The sequence below is a fragment of the Lutra lutra genome, chromosome 1 (assembly GCF_902655055.1).
Source record: "Lutra lutra chromosome 1, mLutLut1.2, whole genome shotgun sequence".
Taxonomy (NCBI): Eukaryota; Metazoa; Chordata; class Mammalia; order Carnivora; family Mustelidae; genus Lutra; species Lutra lutra.
In genome coordinates, this window is record NC_062278.1 from 170,855,548 (window position 1) to 170,868,342 (window position 12,795).

General features: G+C 42.3%; 1 protein-coding gene and 1 non-coding gene across 4 annotated transcripts in view; one reads left to right on the top strand and one right to left on the bottom strand.

The window, feature by feature from the left end:
• Window positions 1-12,795, bottom strand: part of IRAK2 (interleukin 1 receptor associated kinase 2) — a 60,901-nt gene continuing 48,106 nt past the window's right edge. For 2 of the 3 annotated variants that reach the window (XM_047744948.1, XM_047744930.1), the window contains 3 exons: window positions 6,597-6,797; window positions 2,453-2,741; window positions 1-1,110 (listed from right to left, as the gene is read on the bottom strand). In XM_047744948.1, the coding sequence (XP_047600904.1) occupies window positions 998-1,110; window positions 2,453-2,741; window positions 6,597-6,797 (603 nt within the window). In that variant the 3' untranslated portion in view covers window positions 1-997. The remainder of the gene's footprint in view (window positions 1,111-2,452; window positions 2,742-6,596; window positions 6,798-12,795) is intronic. The other variant, XM_047744940.1, reaches the window with a different exon arrangement.
• LOC125089594 (U6 spliceosomal RNA) lies at window positions 10,512-10,618 on the top strand. The gene has a single exon (XR_007123989.1). It is a non-coding gene; the product is annotated as a U6 spliceosomal RNA (small nuclear RNA).

Genomic DNA, 12,795 nt, shown 5'->3' on the forward strand with positions numbered 1-12,795 from the left:
TTACAGATGTATTTTTATTTTACAAAAAAAGTCACTACAGTAGGATTATTTAAAATAGGACACACTGAATTGAAAATAACATTTGTTTCACAAAAAGATTTGCAACATGACTTTTCAGACAAATACCCACTGCATAAACCTTAGGTACGTGGCAGAAATATATGTTTAATGTCTTTTTATTTATTTTATAAAAAAGGACAAGTGCATTTTCAAAGTACTTCTGTACCCGTGTCTCACCTGTTCCTCCCAAAAAGCCAGGGAAGGAAAATGTACCGGTGTTATTTACAAGGAAACCAAGGTTCCAGAAATTAAATAATTGATTTAAATAGCAACAGAACTGAACATGAAACTAGCTCTCTTGATTCTTCATTCACCCATAAATAATACATACACTCAAAACAAAAGCTCCACTAAAAATATTAGCATTAGTGGGATGGGAGGATAAAGGTGCTGAGTGGGCATTAAATAAATATCTGTGGTTACAAGATTTCTGAGGGAGAACGTGGAAAACCTACAGAGAGCCCTTTGCCAGGTGTCTGGCATTTGTAAACTCCAGCTGAGAATCTTTCAGGCCATGGAAGTTTGCAGGTGGTTGTCGGCAAATATGACACAGAGATGTAACTTTGGAAAGTACAACTGACAGTCCTCCCTCAGTTCTCGAGGGCCATGAGCCGGGTAACAGTATTGCCACACACACCCCAAAACCACATAATCACCCACATCCTGGGCCCATGGACCAGTGTTTCCGCTTCGGTCCCCTGATCCCCAGCTCTGATTGACAAATCCCAGAAAGAACGATGACTTCATGGATTTTTGTGTATTGAAAAGCTGAGGTTCCTTCTTTCCTAACTCTGGCAAGATGGAAGCTTCTCTCCCTCTTCTTTCCCATCAGGAAAGCTGATGTTTGGTGTTTCCTGGAAGATTATGATTCTGCCTCAGATCTTTTTCTTGATTTGGTGTTCATCTTTCCAATTGAGGACAAGCCGTGCTCTAGGCATCAGGGGCCAAAAAGCTCAATGCTATCCAGTTTCCCTTCTTTGTAGAACACGATATTCTCCATCAGTTTCTTTTTGGCCTCATTGATCTCAATTTTCCATGAAGTCTCTGTAGTTGATGTTCAACAAAAAGTTTATTTTTTTTAAAGATTTTATTTATTTGACAAAGCAAAAGAGAGAGAGAGAGATCACAAGTAGGTAGAGAGGCAGGCAGAGAGAGAGGGGGAAGCAGGATCCCCGCTGACCAGAGAGCCTGACACGGGGCTCGATCCCAGGACTCTGAGATCATGACCTGAGCCAAAGGCAGAGGTTTAACCCACTGAGCTACCCACGTGCCCCTCAACAAGAAATTTAAAGAAGGAACTTCAATAAAAGGCATTTGGAAATAGTTACTATTATAATTCTTAGAAAGCCAGACTTGTTCAGTTTCTCACTTAAGTCAGATTTTTGAATCAGGCCCTGAGTATAATGAGCATTTTCATTATTTCTGCCTTTGCAGTGAAGTCCTACCACCTGCCCCCACTTTTCTGAAAGGAGGGGGCTTCCATGTTCCTTCCATGGATGGGAGAGGTTGGGATGAACACTTATACGCCCTCTCTGTTTTCCCTCTTCTCTCCTCCCAGTGGGAGGAGGAACAATAGGAGTGGTAGAGCCTGGGACATTTATTAAGCCATGCTTACTAGGGGAGGGGGACATTGCATTGAAAAGGCCTCCCAAATTTTTATTTCAGAAGGAAGACTGGGATATTTGGAAAGGAGAGACAGAGAAAGTAAGAGTTTTGACTTGGTCCTTAAGTACGATGGGGATCCACACAAGGGCTTTAAACAAGAGGTGGCATGAGTTGTTTTTAAAAACCACTCTGAAGGGGCGCCTGGGTGGCTCAGTGGGTTGGGCCGCTGCCTTCGGCTCAGGTCATGATCCCAGGTCCTGGGTTGGAGCCCCACATCGGGCTTTCTGCTCGGCAGGGAGCCTGCTTCCTCCTCTCTCTCTGCCTGCCTCTCTGCCTACTTGTGATTTCTCTCTGTCAAATAAATGGATAAAATCTTTAAAAAAAAATAAAAATAAAAATAAAAAATAAAAACCACTCTGAAAATAAAAAATTAAAATAAAATAAAATATTAAAACAAGGAAGAGAGGACACAGGAAGGGTGTGTGGTCATCCGGCAAGAGGACAGTAGCTTAGCCAAGGGGGGCATGGGAGGCAGTGCAGAGAATCAGATGGAACTGAGAGATATTTAGGCCAATGAATAGACTAGGTGAGGGACCAGACATAAGGGCCCAGAGACAGAGGGAGGTATCAAGGATGACTCCTATCCAAGGTTTCTTTTTGAGCAGTCTGCTTGTAGGTGAATGGCTGCATAATCAAGGAAGGCATGAATGAGAGCGACAGAAGGAATGGGCCGAGTTAGAGACACACGAACGCTCTTGCATATGCACTCAGATCTCCACACACTTACCATCCTGGGGAGGCTCCGGACAGGCACAGGCCACTGAGGAGTCTGCCTGTGCTCCCCCACAGACCTGCTGCCTGCCTTCTCCATCCTCTGTTGAAGGGAGTGAGGGGGTAGCCCCAGCCCCGGGTGCTACCCTCATGGAGTAGGAGGCATCAAGGCTGGAATTGTCCACGTCATCTGTTTCTTCTGGAGTGTTGGAGGAAGAGCCTGTGCCCTCAGAAAGCCCACTCCAAGGGAGCAGCGTCTCTTGACCTCTGAGCCGCTCATCCACAGCAGCCACATAGCCACACACCTTGGGCAGAGGAGAGAAAAGAATTCTTTCTGAAACTGGGGCACCTGGATGGCTCAGTCAGTTAAGCATTGGACATCTGATCTCAACTCAGGTCTTGATCTCAGGGTTTGTGAGTTCAAGCCCCATGTTGGGCTCCATGCCAGGCATGGAGGCCTACTTCCAAAAAAAAAAAAAAAAAAAGAGGGAAAAAATGAAACAAGATGGGATCAGGAGGGAGAAAAACCACAAGAGACTCTTAATCTCAGGAAACAAACTGATATTGCTGGTGGGGGGAGAGAGAGGGTGGCTGGGTTATGGACCCTGGGGAATATATGTGCTATGGTGAGTGCTGTGAAATGTGTAAGCCTGATGATTCACAGACCTATACCCCTGGGGCAAATAATACATTATATGTTAATTAAAAAAAAAAGTAAAACAAAACTCTTCCTGAAATAAAAAATCTTACAGGTATCACAGGCCTCAGGAGAGACAATGAAGAATCAAATGTTGATTCTTTTTGCTTTGTCTGGAAGAACAGTGAAAGCCCTTTGAACAGAGCTGAGCTTGCCCCCATTCACCCTAGCCATAGATGAGAGCACATGACCAAGATGGACCTATCCTATTCCTCTGACCCGGTAATGATCCAGGTTTGGGCAAGTGACCCAAGCTGGCCAACTAGAACCCGTCTTTGGGATTTTTCTACCTAAAGCTTACTGAGGAAGGATTCCCAATTCCTTTCTAGTGGTTGACCCAGACTCTCCACCCACAAAGAAAACCCATTTACAGCAGGGAAAAATGAAGACCCCTGCAAAGAAAAAAGCAGAAGCAAGAGATGGAAAAGTGGGGCACAGGCACAGAGACACAGATAAATGCACCTTTGCTGGTGGAGACCCTGGGTCTAGCTGGCCTAGCAATGCCTGTACTGTCTGCTGTTTGGTTACATGACCCAATAAATTCATTCGTTCATTTATTCTTTCACTCATTTATATACTCCCTCCCAGTCTCCCTTGCTGTGTGAGTATGTATGTGAGACTAAGAGTTTGACCTGAGTTCTATCACTTTGAACTGGAAATGCCCTAAGTAATAAAGATATTACTTGCCTTTGAAGGTGTTTCTAATTAGGGAGGTTAGGAAATCAGAAGGAGGCAAGGAAGGAATATTTCTTCTTTACATACAAAGTATGTAAACGGCATATAAGCATACCCTTAATAACAATGATACATCTCACTTGCTCAATGCCTTTGCAATTTACAAAGCACATTTGAAATATGATACACAATAAGTTTTTGTAGGTAAAAAATTAAAAGATCAGAGAAGTTAAGCTCCTTGCCCAAGGCTATTTAGCCAGTAGGTAGCAGAGCTGACCACTGACCAAGGCTTACTTGTCTTCAAGTCCATGACCCAGATGACCTCTCATCTTCCTAGTCTGTTTGTGAAATACTGAAGGCAAGGACCATTTCTCATTCCTCTTTGTATACCTCAAATGCCCTATCCCCTTTACTTCACACAGCAAATACCTCCTCATCCTTCAAGGTCCAGTTCAAATATCACCTCTTGAGACAAATCTTCACAGTATATGCCCAATAAATATTTGTCAAGCTAAAAGCTACATTCCCTTGTAGCTATGTGTGGCCATGTCACTAGATTATGGCCTGTGGAGTGTGAGAAAAAGTGATGTGTGCATTTCCAGGTCACACATGTAAAAGGCAGGGAGTGGGGACACCTAAGTGACTCAGTTGGTTAACTGTCTGTCTTCAGCTCAGGTCATGATCCCAGGGTCCTTGCTCAGCAGGGAGACTGCTTCTCCCTCTGCCTACCACTTCTCCTGCTTGTGCTCTCTCTGACAAATAAACAAACAAAATCTTAAAAAAAAAAAAAAAAAAGGTAGGGAGTGTGTTCTTCTCTTAACCCCCTTTCAGTGGCTGGAATGCAGATGTGATGGCCTGAGCTAGAGCAGCCATACTGGACTCTGAATTAGAATCCACATAGTAAGGATAGCAGAGCAACAATACAAAGGGAGCCTGGCGTCCCCAATAAAGTGGCACTGTCACATCAGCTCTAAACTGCCTACAATCAAGTGTTTAAGCTAAAGAGAATAAACTATCTCATTTAAAACACTGGATTCTGGTCTCCTCAATTATAGCAGATTCTTCAAGTGATACAATGAAGAGAAGAATAAAATAAATGAAGAGATGAAAGCCTGAAAAAAGAAATAAGTGGTTCAGGGAGAGAGATCTTTTCAAAACACCAATCTGATTATGTCCTGCCCCTGGTTCAAACCCCTAGTGTTTTCGTCAAAATCCTACCTGAGCATGCAAAGCCCTCAACTACTGGGCTCCTCCTTCTCAGCAACTCCACCATAACCCACTCTTCCCCAAGTACTATTTGTTCTAGCCACTCTGACCCTTCAGACCCTTGACCAAACCAGGCGTTCTCTCTCCTTAAGCCATTTGCATGAGCTGTTCCATCTGCTTGGATTGCCCTTTGTCTGCTCACACATCACTTCCTTGGGGAAAGTCCCCCTGGGTGGGGCCCCATCACTCACTATCCCAGTGCTCCCCACCCAGATGATTCCTGTGCATTGTCTGAGAGCTCCAGGAAAGTAGAACTGGGCCTGCCTTCTTCACCGATTTATCCCCAGGACCCCGCACACAAGTGCTGACTGACTGAACACTGTTACCACTCAGGCACTTGGGGAACAGCCCAGGTGAAGAACAATGACGAGGGTCTTGAGTCGTGGGTCTCTAGTTCCTGCCACATAATGGTGAAAGACGGTGAACAAGGGAATGAATCAGGAGTCCAGAGAGCTCTGACAGAAGTTCACTCTGTGGCCTCCTCTTCTCCTCTCTAGACCTTTACTTCCTATAAAATGACAGGCTTGGGCTACAGCAGTGGTGTTTGAAGACTTTTTTTCAGCTGCTAAAACCTTCCCTCAGATAAATTACTTAGAATTCAATATGGTTCTGTGAAGTGAACGGGGGTGTCTGGTGGTAGTCATGGGTGGGGCCTTCAGCTCTCCATGCCCTCTTGCTGCCGAAAGCAATTCCTGAGGTAACTTCAAGGAGCCCCTCTCTGCCAGGCACCACTGGAAAATTACTCAGCCAGATGGTCTCAAAGAGTCCTCTCAGGCAGCTTTTTGGTCCTTAGAAATATCTAGCAGAGGTCCCCAAATTTACACCTGTTACCATGGAAACCACCACTATATATCACATCCATAGGAAAATATTTTGCTCCTAATGTGGTTGATTTCTGGGGTATCTGCTTAAGCCCAGCAGCTAAAGATGCTCCTTTCTTCTGGGATCAGCCTTTTTCACCTTTCTGGGTTGGGCCCCCTGATCACCAGGTTTATAAACAGGACCCCACTCCCCTCACCTGACCAGATTGGCCAACAGGTACACTTCTGACTGAAGGGAAGCCAAACAGGCTCTCTCACTGAGAGACTGGAATTGGGACCTGGAGACTTGATCTCTCAGTGGTGTAGAACTATAACATATAAGCAAGACAGACAGCCATATCCCCTGGCCAAGAGGATAGAGGCAAGGAAAAGGGAGTCTATAGACAAGAGAGGAGGAATCAAGGAGATTCAGAGAAAGCAGTGTTCTGTTAACATCTGAGCCTGGGATCCTGCCCCCCCACCGCGCCCCCAGCACACCACCCTCAGGCTCCTGAGCTACCCTTATCCATTCGATTCTCTCCTTTGCTTCTATGAGCTCCAATACGATCTTTGCAACCAAATACAGCACTGGTTTATGAAATGACATCTAAGTAAAGGCCTCAATCCCGAGCCATGCCCCAGTTCCTGGTAAAGCAGAACTGTGAGGCCACCCAGGTCAGGGGCCCATGGCCACGGGGGAAAAGGCTGAGAGTGAGGCTCACCTCAGCCAAGCTGGCATTCCGCCTCCTCAGGCAAAGGCAGGTAGCCATGGCCAAGGCTTCAGCACAGTCCTCTGGCAGCCTCCCAGCTCTCTTCTCCAGGTACTTCTGGCAGATCTCCATAGCCATCACCTTTTCCACGTCCGTCTTTCTGCAGCACAGCGAGGTGGTGCTGCTTGGGATTTCACTGAGGAGTAAATCCTTCTATGGGAAGAACAAGATAAACACCCCCATGTGAGCTGCAGGGATGTGGGATTCCACTGCATGGGCCCCAGCATCCCCCACAACTGCACCAGACCTGCAAAACTTCAAAGAAAACAGGATTTTAAAAAATAAATTCAAAGATCCAAGAAACAAGTGAAAAAGCCAGAACTGGAGAATTGCTAAATTCCCTACACATACCGGGCATTCCATAGTACACTCCACAAAGGCAGGGGCTTATCCTAGGCCTCAGTTGCTCCATTAGGAAAATGGGGATAATAAGACTAACACAAAGATTAAAAGATATAATGCATCTAGGGGCACCCAGGTGGCTCAGTCAGTTAAGTGTCTGCCTTTGGGCTCACATCATGATCTCAGGGTCTTGGGATCCAGCCCCAGGTAGGGTTCCCTGTTCAGCAGGGAGTCTGCTTCTCCCTCTCCCTCTGCCCCTCCTCCCCCCACAACCCCACAGCTGGTGCTCACGGGCTCTCTCTCTGAAATAAATTTTTTTTAAAAAGATACTATACATCTGAAGCATAAAGTATGATACTCAACATAGAATAAAGATTCAATAGTCTCTCAATAATAAAAATTAATAATAATAATTAATAGCCACCATTTCTATACTACTACATGTTGGGTACTTTACCTATATTAATAACTTAATCTTAGTAGCAATTGCAGGTGAGCTCTTTTATGATATGAAATGCACATTTTAGGATGCAGGTTCTGACCCATACATATTTATTTATTTATCAAAGTTTGAGAAGCATCATTTTTTTTTAAAGTTTTATTTATTTAAGTAATTTCTATACAAGGTGGGTCTGGAACTCACGACACTGAAATCAAGAGTTGCATGCTCTTCCAAATGAGCCAGCTGGGCACCCCTAACCCCTGTTTATTTAATAGGAGGTCTACTATATAAACATTATATACATCTATATATTTTATAAATTTTGTATTTACATATAAGTTTTATAACATTTTATATTATATAGAAAGCAGGAATTTGAACTATGCATATAACAGAAGATATATTTTTGCAAAAATACATTGCACATTTATATAGTATAAATTGATCATAATATTTCATAAGTATATATTTACATATTTGCAAATATATAAATGTTACAAATATATTAAATACATTGGTTAAATATAAGAAAATATGTAATTATGTATAATATTGATTGGTATGATATATAGTGCATTAATCTATTACATTTACATTAACATGAAACATTTACATTTATGTATTTATATTTGTGATATATTTATTGTATAAATAATAAAACATCTATATATAAATTTTCCATGTATACTCTATGTGTTACATATAAGTTTTGTTTTTTGTCTTGGTTTTTTGTTGTTTTTTTTTGAGAGTGAGAGAGCATAAGCGAGAGCACTAATGAGAGAGCACAAGCAAGGGAGAGAGGGAGAATCAGACCCCCCACTGAGCTTGGAGTCTGACATGGGGCTCGATCCCAGGACTCCAGGATTGTGACCTGAGCTGAAAGCAGACACCCAACCAAGTCACCCAGGTGCCTAAGGTCCTGTACTTACTAAATGTTCTAACAAGCTTGTCTTGCATTTATAATTAGAAATATTAAAATTAAGAGTTTTTGTTTGTGTCATTTTTAATGTCGAGAGTTCCCACTTTCCCATCTGTAAATATGGCCATCAGAAACCCCAGATTTTGTGATAGTCTGGCACCTTGCTGTCCTTTCCTATCTTGTCTCCTTCCACTGTGACTCACTGTACTCAGTCACTCTGGCTTCTAGCTATTTTTGGAAGCTCCTAAACTCATCCTGCCCCAGGGCCTTTGCATTGCTGCTCCCTCTGCCTAGAATGCTCCTCCTCTAAGTCTCACCACGTCCTAGTACCTGACATCCTAGTACATCTCTGCTCAGATGCCACCTTCTCCAAGCCTTCCCTGACCTAAAATATCCCTTTCCCTGATCCTCCACTCTATCCCCTAACCTTATTTCACTTTTTTTTTTTTTAGGATTTTATTTATTTATTTTTGAGAGAGAGTTCACACAATGCAGGAGCCCGACGTGGGACTTGATCCCAGAACTCCAGGACCATGACTGGAACTAAAGGCAGACACCAAATTGACTGAGCCATCCAGGCACCTTTTATTTCACATTTCCTAATAGCACATATCACTGGCCTGGAATTACATACATTTTAATTTACTTGAATATGGTATGCTCTCCTCCACTAGAATGAAAGTTTCAGGAGGGAACTCCTGCTCACCTTTGTATCCTCAACCCCAAGAACAGTATCTGGCACATAGTAAGTACCTCACAAATGTTTTCACAAGTTGTACATACTAACTTATTTTTTGGCTAAGTTTCTTCTCTTCTTTTTTATGTAATTTTATTATGTTTAACAGAAGTCACTCGTTAAATGTAAAACTAAATTTATTTTTATTACTTTATGCAGATTTTCATAAAAATACATTTACAACTCTGGGGAACAAAAGATTAACAGAGATTATCAGGCATGGGCTGTGATATTTGTTTCAAAAACAAAAGAAGACAGTCCCCGCTATGCCTCAGTTTCCCCAGCCAGAAAATGGGTCATCTGAGGATTCAGCAATACCTACTTGGCTGACACCGTGAGGACTTCACTTCCTGGAAACTAAAAACCTCCAGATGGCAAGGGCTGCTTTTATGAATGCCCTTTTGCACAATTCTCTCATGTGAGCTCTGCCTTTTAAATATGTTTTTCTACGGGGTATCATGGTGTTTAAAGTCCCAAACAGAGTCTGCACTGAGTATGGACCCCAACATGGAGCAAGATCCCGACCTGAGCTGAAACCAAAAGTCATACGCTTAACTGACTCTGCCACCCAGGCACCCCTTTTTCATTTTTTAAACATATTTATTAGAAATATAATTAATGGTAACATGTGGACTTTGTGTTAGTCTCAAACAAACCAAATTTAAAAAGCAATTTTTGAGACAACTTGGGAAATTTAAACATGGAATGGGCCTTAAATGACATTAAGGAATTAAGAAAATTATTTTATGGGTAGAATAACATAATATCTGGCACATGCTTTAAAACACACACACACACACACACACACACACAGAGGTTTTTTTGGTTCCAAAAGAAATAAGAATAATGTTGATAACTATTGGGATGCATGTATGGAGATTCCTTATAATCTTCTCTTTACTTTTGTGCATATTTGAGATTGTCCATAACAAAAACGGGTTTCAAAAGACTATGCCTGAGGCCAGGGAAGGGGAGGAGAGAGCATGGTACCGCTACCCTGTGTGGGTGGGTTTTCTGAACCAAGTACACAGATTATCTCCTTATTTTCACTCACCAAAGGTAATACCCGCTAATGGTTCAGATTATGTTACCCAAGACCTTCTGCTAAGAAGTCTATAGCTATAATCACTTTGGTTACATATTTATATTTATATACACACACACACATATATATATATATATATAATAATTATTACAGTAGCAAGAAACTACTTAAGGGGTATTAAAATAACAGTAATAGGGGCACCTGGGTGGCTCAGTCGGTTAAGCGTCTGCCTTTGGCTCAGGTCATGATCCCAGGCTCTTGGAATCAAGTTCATCAGGCTCCTTGCTCAGCAGGGAGCCTGCTTCTTCCTCTGCCTGCCACTCCCCCTGCTTGTGCTCTCTCTCTGACAAATAAATAAATAAAACCTTTAAAAAAAAATAACAGTGCTCACTTTGGCAGCACATATACTAAAACTGGAAGGATACAGAGAAGATTAGCATGGCCCCTGCACAAGGATGACACACAAATTTGTGAAGTGTTCCATATTTTTATCTCACGAAACAAACTGAGGGTTGCTGGCGGGTGGGGAGGTAGGGATAGGGTGCCTGGGTTATGGACATTGGGGAGGGTATGTGCTATAGTGAGTGCTGTGAATTGTTTAAGACTGATGATTCACAGACCTGTACCCCTAAGGCAAATAATACATTATGTGTTAATAAACAACAGAAATTTATATCCCCCAAAACAAACAAATAGCATTAATAATAGTAATAGCTAACACATATAGTTCTTACTATGTTCTAGTCACTGTTTTGGGTCCTGTTTTGTTTTGGGTTTTTTTTAGTTTTTAGTTGTTTTTTTTGTTTGTTTGTTTTTTGTTTTTGTTTTTTTTTTTGACAGACAGAGATCACAAGTAGGCAGAGAGGCAGAGAGAGGAGGAAGCAGGCTCCCTGCTGAGCAGAGAGCCCTATGCAGGGCTCTATCCCAGGACCCTGAGATCATGACCTGAACCGAAGGCAGAGGCTTTAACCCACTGAGCCACCCAGGCACCCCTGGTCCTGTTTTAGGTACATACTCCTTAATGTTCACTAAATCCTCTTAGGTACTCTTAGGTACTATCATTATCCCCAATTTAAAAACAAGAAAATATAGGACACAACGTTTTTCATTTGTCCATCTATTTATTACCAAAGATGGGATTAAACTATATACTGTTCTGAACCTGCTTTTTTCACTTAGAAATAGTTCCCTGTCAGAACATACAGGTTTTTCTCATTTTTTTTTAATAAGAACATTTATGTTAGCTTTATTTAGAAAGACCAAAACCTGGAAGCATCCCAAATGGCCAACAACTGATGGATAAACAAATGGTCATACACCCATACAGTGAAATACTCCTCAACAATAAAAGGAATGATGACTAGAATGCACAGTAACAAGGTGAATCTCAAAACACAACACAAAGTGAAAGAACCCTGAAACAAACAGGTATATACTCTAAGATTCCATCTACCTGGTACTCCAAAAAAGAACTACATGGACAGAAATTAGGTCAGGAGGAGAGCCTGGGTGGCTCAATCAATTAAGCATCTGCCTTCAGCTCCAGTCATGATCCCGGGGTCCTAGGATGGACCCCCACATCAGGCTTCCCTGCTCAGCGGGGAACCTTCTTCTCCTTCTCCCTCTGCCTGCTGCTCCCCCTGCTTGTGTGCACTCGCTCTCTGTCAAATAAATAAATAAATATATATATATATATATATATATATTTAAAGAAATTAGATCAGGAAGCAGGGAGAAGGGATAAATTTGCCCAAGGGAATTTTCTGGAATGATGAAAAATACTCCATATCTTGATTATAGTGGTCTTGGTTACATAACTGTCCACACTTTCCAAACTGTGTACCATTCTGTACACCTCTTAAGTGTGACTTACACATCAACAGAAATGAATGCACATGTCCATAGTGAGACCCACACAGAAAAGTACCTAGCAGCTATAGGGGTATACTGGAGACAACAGGTATTAAACGTCCATCAACAGGTGAGTGGACACACAGTGGCACAACCCTGCCTTGGAAAATTACTCAGCAAAAAGAAATGAACTATGGACTCACACAAAGAGCATGGGACGTATCTCAGAATAACCATGCTAAGTGGAAAAATCCGGGCACCAAAAGAGCCAGCTCTCTCTGATTTCATTTATTATGAAAGTCCAGAGAGTGGAACTTTGTGCAGTGACAGAAAGCAGATCAGTGGCGGCGGGGGATGGCGGGGCATGGGACGGGTGGGAGGGGAGGATTACCAAGGAGAAGAGGTAACTTCCGGGGTAGGAGGCAGGTCATGAACATGACCTGGTGACGATTTCACAGATATAAACATGTGTCAAAATTAATCACATTATACACTTCATTCTTATTACGTATAAACAACATAAACTTACTTACAAATAACTTCATGGAATTACCATGGTATGTAATTATACTGTAATTTCCTTCACCACCCCCCAACTGACAGATATTTTACTTGTTTGCAGCTATTTACTAACATAAATAACACTATAATGAGAAGGCCGTGTCCATCTGTCTTTTCTCCCTTGTATGTATGTGTCCCATTGTACAAGTGAAATTACTGCATCAGAAGGCGCACCCATGTAGAATTTTGATGGAAAACCCCCAATGACCTTTGGAAAACACTGTGGCCACAAACGCTCCCCCAAGGGTGGAAGAG